Source organism: Zalophus californianus, chromosome 15, assembly GCF_009762305.2.
Source record: "Zalophus californianus isolate mZalCal1 chromosome 15, mZalCal1.pri.v2, whole genome shotgun sequence".
Classification (NCBI taxonomy): Eukaryota; Metazoa; Chordata; class Mammalia; order Carnivora; family Otariidae; genus Zalophus; species Zalophus californianus.
In genome coordinates this window covers 75,666,374-75,681,239 of record NC_045609.1, presented here as the reverse complement: position 1 = coordinate 75,681,239, position 14,866 = coordinate 75,666,374, and the positions used below count along the sequence as shown (strand labels likewise).

At 38.9% G+C, this 14,866-nt stretch overlaps 1 protein-coding gene across 1 annotated transcript in view; it reads left to right on the top strand.

Moving 5' to 3' along the window:
• Positions 1-7,906: 7,906 nt before the first annotated feature.
• RAB11FIP2 (RAB11 family interacting protein 2) overlaps positions 7,907-14,866 on the top strand; it is a 39,239-nt gene continuing 32,279 nt past the window's right edge. Inside the window, exons 1-2 of the mRNA XM_027596465.2 lie at positions 7,907-8,285; positions 13,831-14,273. Of these exons, the coding sequence (XP_027452266.1) occupies positions 7,936-8,285; positions 13,831-14,273 (793 nt within the window). The 5' untranslated portion in view covers positions 7,907-7,935. The remainder of the gene's footprint in view (positions 8,286-13,830; positions 14,274-14,866) is intronic.

Sequence of the window (14,866 nt, the reverse complement as noted above, 5' to 3'; positions counted from 1 at the left end):
GAAAACAAAAACCTTCAAAATTACAAAGAGCATTTAGGCAAAACCTTTAACTTAGAAATTCACCTCCCTACATCTACCTGTCCATGTCTTACTACTTTGACCACGATGATGTGGCTTTGAAGAACTTTACCAAATATTTTCTTCACCAATCTCATGAGGAGAGGGAACATGCTGAGAAACTCATGAAGCTGCAGAACCAATGAGGTGGCCAAATCTTCCTTCAGGATATCAAGAAACCAGACCGTGATGATTGGGAGAACAGGCTGAATGCAATGGAGTGTGCATTACACTTGGAAAAGAGCATGAATCAGTCACTACTGGAACTGCACAAACTGGCCACTGATAAAAATGACCCCCATTTGTGTGGCTTCATTGAGACTCAATACCTGAATGAACAGGCGAAATCCATCAAAGAATTTGGTGACCACGTAACCAACTTGTGCAAGATAGGGGCTCCCGAATCTGGCATGGCAGAGTATCTCTTTGACAAGCACACCTTGAGAAACAGTGATAGTGAGAGTTAAGCCTTAGGCTGTCTTCCCATAGCCACAAGGGTGACTTCCCTGGTCACCAAGGCAGTGCATGCATGTTGGGGTTACCTTTACCTTTTTTTTTTAACTTCTTCAATATTTTTAAGACTTCAGGTTACGAGAGCACAGTTACAGGGACAAATTACATAATGTAAATACCTTATCCTCTTGCATAAGCCTGATAACCACAGTAAAACACAGTGGCTCCTTGATGTCAGACTATTGGGAAGATGTTCTTGGTAATCTGAGACCCAAGTATGGTGATAAAAGAAATTTACAGTTGCTATTTTATTGAGGAAGAATTTAAGTTGCTCAAGGTCACATAAGCCATTAGCTGTTTGAGTCAAACAGCTTTTGTCAGTTCAATGTTCCTTCCATTATACTACTTAACTTCCTGGAAGCAGGTATTTCTTTTAGGTCTACATTGCCAAGCTAAGTCCTGTGCTTAATTTTGTATCATCGATGATTCCGATAACTAGAAAATGATTATAATACAGTCTTATAACAATCCTTCCCTATATCTTAACCTATAAGTGCTCTGAAGGTGACCTAATTCAGGGCTGGGTAAAAGATAAGCACCCAGCTCCAAGCCAAAACTATCTTTATTATCAGATATTCAGATGGCCTAAAACATTGTTCAGGCTGGTTGAAAACTGCTAGGTAGAAATGGTATAAAATCTGACCTTGGAACAAGAAGAGTTGGATCTGTCCCTCAAAATGCAATCCCCCACTCCACCCAGCCAGGCTGTGTATCACACACACACACACACACACACACACACATATACACACACACTATATCACATACTTTTAAAGCCCTTTGCTTTGTTTAGCATAGATTAAATAAGTAGAAAGGGAGAGACTACTAGATTACCAGATCCTACGTAGGGAAAAAAAAACATAACTACCAAATGTTTTTGCCAACTGCCCACTAGTTTAATGTGTCCCAAATGAACATATATATATTAGTTCCAGAGATATTATAATTTTAATCCCTTATTATTTGCTTAAAAATCCTCCATCTTGGATTTTAACTGAAAATGAAAAACTGCTAACATGTTTACAAAGTACAAAGGTGATAAGTTTACATAACTCTGATAAACATTACTTTCAATATTATTCAAAATTATCCAGTCTCTGTTAACCTCCACATACGTCTGTCTATACAAGTTGCAATGTTCTAGGAGATTTCAGAAAGGAGGCTCATGATGATGAGACAACTGAAACTTGAAGATAAATATCTAAGTTGCACAAAACTTTTTTCCATAACGATCTTTGCTCTTCAGTAATTTCATATATATGTAAATTTATTTGATTTTATAAATATAAACTAATCACATATAAATTAATATCTATGAGACATAACTTAAAGGAATATACTATAAGTTATACATATTATATGTTAATAGTGCATATAGTATAAAAAGATAGCAAATAGTATATATAAGTTAATATGAGTTAATGGATATTATATGGCATGTATAATATGCATACTTTATAATATACATATGTCATATCTATTATGTAACACATATTATATATCATACACATTATATATAAATAGTACATATTTATATATATACAATAACATATATTATATATAATACGAAAATCTACATAATACATACAAAAGACCTTGAGAATTCTGAAGATGGAAGGGAACCCAGTGGCACAGAAAGATTATGACTTGTCAGGACTACAACTCCTCAGTTGCAGACCCAGGAATAGAACACAGATCTGATGCTCAGGCCCATGGGTTTTCCACACTACCTACCATTCACAAATTCCTAATAATTTCACTGCCAGTTGTCAAAAAGAGGCATGATTATGAAAAAAAAAAATCCCTGCACATGTACATAGGCAACATATACGGACATGTTTGCAGCATTGTTTATGATAGTAAAAAATTGGAAACAATTTAAACATCCTTTGGAAAGAAAAAGAGCAAATGGGGCTCATTCATCTGGCCCAATACCATAGAAGAGCTAAAGTAAATCAATTCACCCTCTGTGCATCAACATGCATAAATTTTGCTGAGGGAACAAAAATTGCACAACATAATAGTATGATAGCATGAGGTAGAAATTAAAAGACAGCCACACAAAATATTCTGATGTGTAAATATCTATTCTGGTCCATAAATTCCTACCCTCCTCAGTCAGCATGTCTTCAAAGTTTGAAAAAGCTACAAATAATACGAATAGAAGTTATGTTTATTACTACAAGGGAAAAGTTTAAGTCTTTCCAAAACCGCTTACACTTATGTGTAGTTTCTTCCAAATCTTGAGCTGTTAGTGTCAATTTCCTCATGTAGAGTCCATTAATAAAAATTATATTTACTTCCTTTCTGTGATGATCATTTTCATTTGGGAGAGAGAATTCTCAAGGCATTTGGAAGATTCTTTTTCTCTTGAATTAGAGGATCCTTTATTAATAAGTTACATAGAAAGGTAATCTGCTTTAGTATATTGACCAAATTCAATTCAATTAAAATGCAATTTGCTTCTTTGTGTTGTGGACGTACTACTTAGAATTATTAAATATTATAGAATGCTTTAGTGTTCCTATTATAGACTCTTATTTTACAGATGAAGAAACAGAGGTCCAAGGAAGGAAAATTACTTCCCTAAAGAGATGTTGCTAGTAATAGGCAGACTTGGGATTAAGACCCAGGTTGCTGACTAGAGTTCTTTATATTACACACCACACTGCTTCTCAAGCACCGCAAACTGTGTCCATACACTGCTCGATCCCAGAAGATAAATCAATCAATCCAGTGATGAAAACAAAATGATCATCAAAACGCCCCAGATACTAGCTTATTGTGACTGTAATTTCAAGTCAACTTGCCAAACACTCTTTTTTTTTTTTTTTTGACTGGTTATGTGAAGATTAATCTATCTATGTATCTTCAACATAACTCTGGAGTTTTGCCATATGTATATAAGGTTTGTATATATTTGAGTTGTATGTATATTTGAAGTGTGTGTGTGCATGTGTGTGTGTATTTGAAGTCTGAAGATTGTGATATTTTGGGAAAGCTTCTTGTTGCCCTTATGTCTCTGAACCTCCAACTGGAAAATAATGAATATCTGTTATATAATGTACATGGGAGTGACCTAGGGGGTTATTTAAACATTAAGAGCACTATAATTGTCCTACAATCGATTCACAAGGTGCAATTTTAGAGACGCTGATGCCCAAAGGGAAAAATCTTTCACAGTGCTTGGAACAAGTCTCCTTATGGGACTTGACTTAAAGGTGCAGCACTTAGTAAATATTTTCAACTGGTGAAATCTTCCACTATTGGAGAATAAGTGTTGACTATTTTTACTTTCTGGTAAAATTGTTCTCATTCATTGCAACAGGCATTATAACAGTTTAAAATTAGAAATTTCAGCATTTTACTCCTTTAAGATGTGTTATTTTCCCAAGCCCTGGTATTTGGTTTCTCAATACCAAACATCTCTGCACATATCATTAGACATAGGATATGTGCAGGATTAAAAAAAAAAAAAAGTGACTCTCTTCAACTCTGGTATGTTGTCTTTATGTATGCAATCCTTCTTCCCCTTTAAAATTACTGCCCCAGTATATCTTAAAATTAGTAAGAAGGATTTTTAAAACTGTAAGACAATAAATATTTTGCAGAACCACTTTGATTCCAGATCTTAAATAACGGCCATTATTTCTCTCTCTGAGCCAACTACATATTTGACCTAACTGACATGTTTTTTACTCTTTTAATAAACAATCAGAAAAGAAAAACACTTTCTTATAGGAAATCACTTCACTTTTACAATGTAATTCTGGCTTCTATTTAGCTCATTTTTGTTGCTGTTGTTTATTTTCTTCCCTGGGGCAAAAATATGCTATTTTCTTATTCTGGCTTACAAACATTAGATCATAACTTCTGATCTTGCCAGATAGTAAATCTAAACAATTTTGGCTCTAGCGAGGTCTTGGGAAAACTCAAAAGAAATTTAGGTGCTATAGGAAGGGATGTTAGTAATTCTAGAGTATTCCCTGAATTGTGTTGGAGGAGTATGTTATTGCATTGCTGTGAACTATTGCTGCCAACTTCCACCCTAGAGATAACTGTATTTCAGAGATGAGTGAAATGATACTTGTAAACAAGTTTATAATCATTAATAAAGCTTACCAAACAATTTAAGCTCTTTAGAAACACACATCCATTATCATAATTAATTGCCTATTGTTTAATCACAACATTTAATAGAGACATGAAGACTTTTAAAAGTGCAATTTGTAAAAATTCTAAACTTAAATTTGTTTTCATGATGTTTATTTTGTTTTTGTAAGTTTCAGGTGTCAAATTATTTCTCTCTAGAGATGCTGGTTGAAATTCCACCATTGACTATTCAGTGGACTCTTTAAAAATCCCTAAGAATATTTTTCTTTAAAGTTGACAACTGCCCACTCTGGGATCCAGATGCTATATTCACAGTACGATGATGATTTTGTTTTATTTTCCACATATGGTCTTTTCATACACTGTGTCTCAGAGATGGAAAATTCTGCTTTTTTTTTTTTAACATTTTTATAGTATGCTTTCCTTAGAGTGACCTAAAACCAGGTCTTTTCACTCTAGATGGTGTCTAGCTCAGTATTATTTAAGATTAATCTATAGTTTGTTTCTCTGAAGATTCTGGTGGTAAATTAATCCAGTGTCTCTTTTTGGAGCACCTACTTCATGCAGAACTCACACCAACCACTGTGTGTAAGCAGCACTCAAAAACTGGGAGTTTCTCATACATGAAAGGAAATCTCTAGACACTAGTGTCAGTGGGTCCCTGAAAGAATGTGCTAGAATTTGGGTGCTCTTTGAGGTTTGTGTCATTGTCCTTTAGTGTTAGAAAAGTACCTTCCTTGCACAAGACTAAAATAATATATAAGGTCATCCCCTCTCCCACTAAGGTTCTTCAATGACTGCTCTTCTGACACAAATATATTGGGCCCTCGCATATCTCCATTCAAGAAATATTTAATGAAAAGGCCCTAGTTAGTTTTAAGGGCTGCAGCTAGTATCCTGTAAACATGGGACACTGAGGAACATGGAGAACATAATGTCTTCAAATGGAAAAGTTTTGAACCTTGCCTAAAAATAATAAACACTCTATCTTACTCGTATGGTCATTTTTAGGTGGAAAAGTATATGTACATCTATCAAACTGTTTTACTCTCAAAATTTGTCCTATAAAGGGAGAAGAGGCATTAAGTCATTCAATAATCCAAGTACCTACTGAATGCTAGGCACTGTGAAGGGATGATCCATGATACACAGGGCAGTCCAAAGAATTTAGAATTTCCTTGGGAAGGTAAGACATGAACCAAAATAAATACAATAAAAGTAGTATATAAATGTCTCTTATAATTGAGAAATAGAGGGGCAAAAGGATACCCAGTGCCACACTATGCTAGGAAATGTACATTATCTCAGAATACTCCTCCAAACTATTTTAGTCACAGTAAAATAAAATAAAAAGCTATCTATAATCCAATAGCCATTTTATCTACAATGTATGGACAAAGAGATGGAGGCTCCCAGAATCTCAGTTCCTTGCCTCAAGAAGCTAAGTGCCCATCACAGGCTACATACTGAATTTCCAGCAGAGGCAGAACATCCCAGCAAGGCTACCCATACTTTCCGCAGTAGATCTGGCTAGTCCAGAAAAAGCTCAGTATTAACAGATCTCCATTTCCTTCTCTTAAAAAGCTTCCTCCTTTCCAACAGCACTGGTGTCCATCAGGTTGTGCCCTTAAGTGCAGGTAAGGCAACCGTCTGTAGCCCTTGGTGAATGAGAATCATCTCTGGGTTTGGCTTCGGAAGTTGGATAGTCTTACGAGAATGGGAGTGCCCAGAGGGTGTCCTAGACACAGTCTTCTTGCCCCTGGAGAGACTGAGGGTCAGGGAGGGGAAATGACTTGTCCAAGGTCACACAGACTGATGGTGGCCGACATGGGGTTCAGGAACCAGGTCTTTTGACTCTAGCCAGTGTCTCTCCAGATCTTTTTAAATTCCTGTGTTGGTTTGGGAATCTTTTATCTGCTTTCCTCTCTTCTAACATTGGGAGTGGGGGATGTCTTTCCAGTGAATTAGAGGAGTGGGTAAGGGGTTGGGGAAAAGTGTGTTTTCGGTCAATGAAGAGGACTGACGCATCCCGCCACCACTTATCTAACGCCCGCTCTGTGCCAGGCGCCAGGCATCAAGGTACACCCAAACTGTGTTAGTTTCCAAGGATTGAAATCGGGTCTCTCCCTAGATCGGGCAGGCCCGGGCCTCGGAAGCCACCTCTCAGGAGCACTCCGCCGCTCCCCCTGGAGCCTCCCTGCTGGCCTGTGCAGGCCCCCACGTCCCCGGGGCCCGGCGCCCTTCCAGGCCCCAGCAGCGAGCGCGAAACCAGGGAGGAGCGCCCAGCACTGGGCGGGGAGCTCGCGCTGCGCGCCCCCGGTCGCCACGGCAACCAGGGAGGTGCTGACCCCTGACCCCGCGGCCCCGCCCGGCCCCGCCCCGTCGCGTTCCCGAGCTCAACATGGAGAAGGCCAACCCGGAAGTGCCGCCGCCGCCGCCGCCCGCCGGGTGTTAGGAGCAGCCGGCCGGGCGAGGCCGAGTCCCGTACCCGCCGTCCTGCAGCCCGCGGCCCGCCGGCGCTGGGGCGGCCGCGTCCCCTGCCCCCCGTCCCGCAACACGGCCAGGCGACCCGCCCCTGCCCCCGCCCGAGAGGAGGAGCCGAGGCGAGGGGGAGGAGGGGGAGGAGGAGGAGGGAGAGGGAGAGGTTTGCGAGAGGGAGCCAGGCCGCGCGAGCCGCTGGCGGTTCGTATTACCGGGGTCGGAAGGAGGAGCCGGGCCGGGCCAGCCGACCTGCGCGGGCGGGCGGGAGACGTGGAGGAGGCGGGGGCGGCCCGGCCGCGAGGAGGCAGGCGTGGGACCGGGGGCTGCGAGTTTCGGCGGGCGAGCTCTAGTAGGTCGGGCGGGGGGCGCCCTGCCACCCCCGCAGCGCCTCGCGGGGCCCTGGCGGCCAGGCCTCAACTGCCAGCAGGCCCGGGAGCCGCTCGCCGCCGCCCAGGGTCCGTCCCCGCGGCCGGCGGCGCGTGAAGGTGCGGACGCCCGGCGTGGGGGTCCGCGCGGAGGCCTGGGCGGCGCGGCCAGGGGATGGTGGGCCCCTGGGCTTCTGCAGCGGAGAGGGCACCCCCAGAACAGCCGTGCCTCCGGGCTGCCCCAGCGAGGCGCTTGGCAGCGAGCCCTGGGGAAGTTGGGCCGCTGTGAGGTTGCCTGTCGCCGTTAAAGTGCCCTTAGGATGCAGTGATTAAGGAATTAGGCTCTCCCTCCGGGAGGGGCAGTGCCTGCGCTTGAGAACTCGGTGCAGAGAAAAAGGACAGAAAGATGCTGTCCGAGCAAGCCCAGAAGTGGTTTCCGACCCACGTGCAGGTCACCGTGCTCCAAGCCAAAGATCTTAGGCCAAAAGGCAAAAGTGGCACCAATGACACATACACTATAATTCAGTTGGGCAAGGAAAAGTACTCCACCTCTGTAGCCGAGAAAACCCTTGAGCCAGTCTGGAAGGAAGAGGCCTCTTTTGAGCTACCTGGATTGCTAGTGCAGGGGAATCCAGAGAAATACATTCTTTTCCTCATAGTTATGCACAGGTCCCTGGTGGGTCTGGATAAGTTTTTAGGGCAGGTGGCAATCAATCTCAATGACATCTTTGAGGACAAACAAAGAAGGAAAACAGAGTAAGTTATGTAATTTATTTTGAATTTGGGGGAGATTGACTATATCTTCTTTATGGATATTCTGTTCTTGGAAATTATTTGTATAGCTGGGGCATTGGTTTTTGGACTGAAATATGACCTAGTTTTAAGCACCATATCTGCACGGATCTGAAGTAAAAATAGCCCTTGTGAAGAAGTATTTTTTAAATGGAGGCATTAATGATCCATTACTCTCTCATTTTTAAGGTAAACATCTTAATTGAATATTTTGCACTGAATTTTAAGTAAACTGACATTGCTTCACTACTTATGAGAGGACTGGATCACATAACATATGTTCAAATTGTTATGGCCATTAAACATTACAATTTGCCAGGAAATGGAACATCAGAAAATTAAATCTACCAATATAACGTCTTATATTGAACTCTGAAGCTGTCAAAAGATAAATTACCAAATTTAGAGCTCCGTATTCCATTGGAGATTTACAAACACAAGTTGGCCTTTATTTTAGCTCAACCATCTTTCGGGGTCAGTACATCTTGATGGAGTCTAAAGCTGTTAAAAGAAAAAAAATTTTAAAGTGTTTACAAACATTCCTAACCTTGAATACACGCTAACATTTTTCTGTGAATTTACAATGTGTTGGAGTTAGTGTATTACTTCAGAATTAGTTTTGTAAAGCCAGCGTGTTTAGACTATGTTAAATGCTCTCAGATTGGAGACAGTGATTCAGTTCTTGTGATGAAGTGATTTAATGACATCTTCCCTGCAAACATGACCTTTAACCTACGACTTTCAAGCTTAGGATAGATATAGTCTCATTTAAAAAAGGATAATATAAATTAGCGCTTGGATATTATGTCTTAAGTTGAAAAATATGTTTTTAGAGATAGATATACTCACACTTCCTTAAACCTGTAATTATTCTGATCTGAGAGAACCTTAAAATTAGCGGAATTAATGAGAGAAAAATATAGGTTGAATTTATAAGAGGACTTCAAGTTTCCAAAGCAGCTTTGGTGTTTCTTTCAGAGTCATAACTGAAATTTATTTGCCCTTTTAAAAACTTTTGATAATGGTAACTTCCTTGAAGTTCGTGTTAATTTCTTATATTTTAGAACAAGTGTCTTATTTTCTGTACATCTTCCTGCAGTCTTCTCTTGATTAGTGTTTTTATTTTTATTACATTTTTTTAAATTGGGACTTCATGTAAGATTTAATACGTGAAGGGTAAAAGGGTAGAGAGATAAGTACTAGGAATGCAAGAGGAAAAAATGGTAAATATTTAATTAGGAGATAATATTTTAAGAAAAAAAATTTTCAAAAAATGTGAAGTTGAATATATATGGATGATTTTTGACAACGGTTACCTACAAAATGGCATTGTTTCCTCTGAGGAGTTCTTCATCAAATTGAAACTGAAAAATGGATAATCACCAAATAATTTGCTTCAAATCACCAATTTTGGATGACACTTACTCTATAATATTTAAAGTGTTTTGAATGTAAACTTTTAGGTATATTGTAACTGCAAATTTTATGCTGCGTTTTTTGGTACTTTTTATGTTAATGAATGACCTATTCCAGGCCTTCTCTGAAATCTAAATTTTCTGAGTGAAAGTAGGCCCAACTGTGAATCCAGAGATTCAGAGGATGAAATGAGGTTTTAAAATTCCTTCTTGTTTTACTCCTTATCTTTGGCAGCATCCGAATGACAGTATATTTGGCCGTAAGCAACATTCTCCTATCGTGGTCTCCCTACAGAAATTCTCTGTTGACTACTATATAAAATTCATTTGAACTTTCAGGGGGAAAATACTTTTAAATGTTCTCAACAGGGCTTGTGATGTTATTGCATGCAAAGTGATTTTCAGATGTTATTAAATCCCATTTTCGTTGTGGATAAATGAGGACCACATATTTGATGAGATAGCTTTATTGGTAATATTTCTAGTTTTTTAATATATTTAATAGCTTCCTTTTCCAACACAGCTGTGCATGTGGCACAGTACGAGATGAACTTGAGCCACCGGTGTATTGCAAGAAAGATATTTAATATTCTGCACAGTGCTGAGCCTTGTCGGCATATTCCCAAGTGCTTTTTAGAAAACCGGTATGAGTGATGAAGGCTACCAGCTGATTTAGAAGTCCCATGAAACTGCTGGGTGTGACACTTTATACTCTTGACACTGAAGACAAGTATTTACAGCTTGTCTTCCAATTGTGTCATGATACGCAAAGAAATGTGATGGCTAAAACTTACTTATTTTTATAATTTGAGATTAAATGCCTTTCTTTCTTTCTTTCTTTTTTTTTTTTCTTTTAAGGAGAGGGAAAGGGCCTGAGCCAGAACATTTTGAGTGGGGCATGGAAAGAGAACTTCTGTATCTCCCACTTTTATGGGTGTCTGGGTTGGTTCTGGCATGAGATTTAAGGAAATAATACAATGTTTAATAATAGAATGGTAAAATCGTTCATGCTGTTATGTAATATCTATTGATTTTTTTACAACAGGAATGGGTAATGTTGATTTTTTTTTTTTTTTTTTTTAATGCTCATGAAAAGTAATAACAATCAGAGTCCCTAGAGTTAGGTATGACTCAAACACATGCAGATTTTAGGACTTTTGTGTGAGTCTCTGCAGTGCACCTGTGTCCTGGCCTCTGGCACCCTTCCTGCCAATCTTGTCCTGTTTCTGACCACACAGCACCAATTGCTTGGGAATAGTTCCCACATGTGTGGTGATTTTTGAACATGGACCTGTGCCCACTAAAAATTGAACAGAGGCCATATACAGTTTAAAAACAGCACTCCAGAGGTGAAAAAAAATCAGCATTAATCCACTAAGCCCCAAATGCTGTGTCTTCATTTTATCTTTCTGAAGCCTGGGAAAATAAGTGCTATCTCTGGAATGATTCTTGAAGGTCTCATTAAGACTTCCCCATCATATCACTTTCAAAACAAAGCAGCTAAAGTAGTTTGTCATGCCTAAATTTTAAGTTTTATATATTTGTTAAAAGTTCTTTGCAGTTTTTTTTTTCTTGAAGGGTGGGGAGAGGATGGAAAATACACTGCATTTAGAATTTGTATTCAAATACTGACTTGCTTGATTCTTTAAAGCTTACCTGAGTAGTGTTCCCTACCATAAAACAAAACAACACAACACACACACAGAGTTGTAGCTTGGTTGTGTTAAGAGTATAGTTTTAGAAAAAAATATTCAATAAACATTTATCGAGTGCAAGGCAAACTGCCTTCAAGGAGCTTACCCTTTAGCAGGAGAAAACCTGCATTGCCTTCCTCCGTGGTTGTCACTGCCTCCTGATGGAACACAGCGTCCTGTAATATGGCCCGCCCTGCCTTTAACCTTATTAACATATGTGGTTCATCAAATAGTAAAGAACTTCTATTTTCATGCAGATGTTGTTCATCAACTTGGATATTTTCCTTATTGACTTTAATCTGACATTGGGAAGTTACTTAGCCTTTGTGCCTCAATTCCCTCATCTATGAAAAATGGATGTTAAAAGTAAATGAATGATTTGGTCTTATTCCTGAAATTCAGTGCGTTTTGATTACTCTCACCTCCTACCAACTATTGGGTTATTGGTTTATTTTTTTCCTCAGATTTGCTTTGATTTGTTGTATACATGGAAGAGGACATGCTTCGGTTTTTTGTTTTTGGTACACTTCTTGCAAAGTATATTCACTTATTTTGTGTAAAGCCTAGATGTTACAGAGTATTTCCCGTGTACTATCCATTAGAAGCATTTCTCCCCCCCTTGAAAATGGCTTTATTTTCCAGAACTGGGAATTAATAACTGGGTGTATAACCTTGCTTTTCGAGTATTAAATTCTGTCTTGTTCAAGGTTCTGTATTCCACAGAGTTTATTGCTGTCATTTCTTATTTCTAGCCCCTGTGTCTTCAAATTTCAATATTTGCTTCAAGGGCGTTTCTCAATTTAAGGTCTTGGGGTAATGCTTCCTATTATAAAATATTTTATCTTTTTTAAAAAAACTGCTTGCTTTGGTGCAACTAGATCTTAATTGATTGAATTTCTTCAAATTAATGAAGAAAACATTTCTCTTGTGTGTTACTTGCTGAGATGGAACTGGTATGGATGCTGTGTGCCAATTTTCTCTCCTGGCCTGGAAAAGACCCGTGAACTAGTCTTCCACCTGATGGATAGTAAACATAAGCTTCTTCTGGCATATCTTCCTGGTAACAAGGAGAGAAAGTACTAATGTAAAATTAGATCAGAGTTCCTTTGTAGCTAGGAAAATTTGTTACACTTGGTTAGAGCTGTATTTAAGTAATAACCTGTCTGCCGGTTATGCTTCACTGTTAAATAATGTGAAAACACTGTAGAAACTCTTCTAGGCTTGATTTTGCAAAAATTTTTTTTTTTTTTTGGCTGTTTTCCCTGTAGAATAACCACTTGTACCACTGACCACCAGAGACTTTCTTGTGGATAAAAATACTGTGAACAAAACCAAAACAGACTTGGCTTCGTATATAGTAGCCCCCTCATATCCACGGGGATACGTTCCAAGACCCCCAGTGGGTGCCTGGAATTGTGGCTAGTACCCGATCCTAGATCTACTATGTTTTTCTCTATATGTACATACCTATGATCAAGTTTATAAATTAGGCACAGTAAGAGATCAGTAGTACAATAGAACAGTTATATACTGTAATAAAAGCAATGCGAATGTGGTCTCTCTCTCTTACTGTCCTGTACTCACTCTCCTTGTGCTGATGTGAGATGATAAAATGCCTCCCTGTTGAGATGAAGCGGGGTGAATGACATAGGCTTTGTGACATAGCATTAGGCTACTACTGACCTTCTGAGGATATGTCAGACGGAGGATCGTCCGCTTCCAGAACTCGGTTAACCGCTGGTAACTGAAGCCGTGGATAAGGGGGACTGCTGTAACATTTGACAATGGGCATTGCAATTCAGCGAACTGACTACAAAGCATAAGATTTGGCTCCGATTTAAATAATTTTTCTTTGGTATTGTTATAGTAGCAATAGTAAATGAAGCTAATAGATTCTAACAGGAAGCATTTAAGCTTGCTTTTTTCAAAAACTTTACAGGATTTATGACTATTTTTCACGTCCTACATTTTACTCATTTTTCATATTTTATTCAGGAGAAGGCTTTGACCCACTTGATATGAATCTAAATTACATCTTAGGTAATTTTCACAGTGAGCAAACTATAATGCAATGGTCTCTGATGTTAACGAAATTCTTTCAGTAGTTTTTACCGAAGAAAAACGGGCTAAATATTTTATTGAAAATGGGGTCATTATTGTATAATGCTTAAGAGTAGTGAACTGATGAAATCTTTCATAGCCTTTACCTCAGTGTCTTTTAACATTAACAAATGTTCTTAGGCCACTAGCAACGCTTATGTTAGATGGACACAGAATAGCTGTCGTGCTTAGATTGCCTTGATGTGTATGATAGCTTTACCTGAAAAGCTATTTATATATAACAAGCTCGTATCCTCTCTTCATTACGTGTTACAACCCAGTTTTTTCCTTCTCTTTAAGGTGGTTTAGATTAGAATCCAAACAAGGAAAAAGAGCCAAAAACAGGGGTGAGATAAAGGTCAATATTCAATTCATGAGGAACAATATGACAGCAAGTATGTTTGACTTATCAATGAAGGACAAAACAAGATCTCCTTTTGCAAAATTAAAAGATAAGATGAAAGGTAGAAAAAATGATGGGACATTTTCTGATACGTCTTCTGCAATCATTCCAAGTTCTCACATACCCGATGCCAATACTGAATTTTCAAGTGGTGAAATACAGATGAAATCCAAACCAAAAAAGCCTTTCCTTTTGGGTCCTCAGCGACTCTCTTCAGCACATTCAATGTCTGACTTAACTGGGACCCACATATCTTCTGAGAAACTGAAGTCTGGCACCATTGGTCAAACGCATCTTCTTGGACGGCAGATAGATTCCTTTGGAGCGGTTCCGGAGAGTGGTAAGTGACACTTTCTAATTGTATCCTTAGTGATCCAAGCTACCGTTGTAATTTTTAAAGTCTAACTTATAAAGTTAGAAAATAAAAATGGCAATTTCTTGGTAGTTTCTAAGTTTAGTCGTCAACTCTTTATTGAGTGCTGAGTATGCTCAAAATTGGAAGTTTATTAAAGGCAGAACTTGTCTGTATTCAGCATTGTGTTTATATTATTAAATGATAACAAAAATGAGTCCCAGTTGCTTTTCATGGCCTGGCATCTTTTTTTACTGCTGTTTCTTTGGTCTTGAAAGCCTGAAGCATAAATAATTGTTCCATTTAATCAGAAAGTTCCTAGAAAAAAAACCTTGTATGTTCAGAAGTAGCAAAGTATATTTAATGCTAATGATGACAAAAGTCTTTAAGAATTTAAGCACCTTTATGCCCACCAGAACCTCTAGTTTTGACATTATAGTTTGTTTATGTGATTTTTTTTTTTCTGAGCTGAGTAAATTACTGATTGTCTAGCAATATGCTAATTATCATTAGCCTACCTTCTTGTGCTATACTTTACCATTTTAAGATTGTTTTCCTTGATTATTTTAAAGGTTAATATC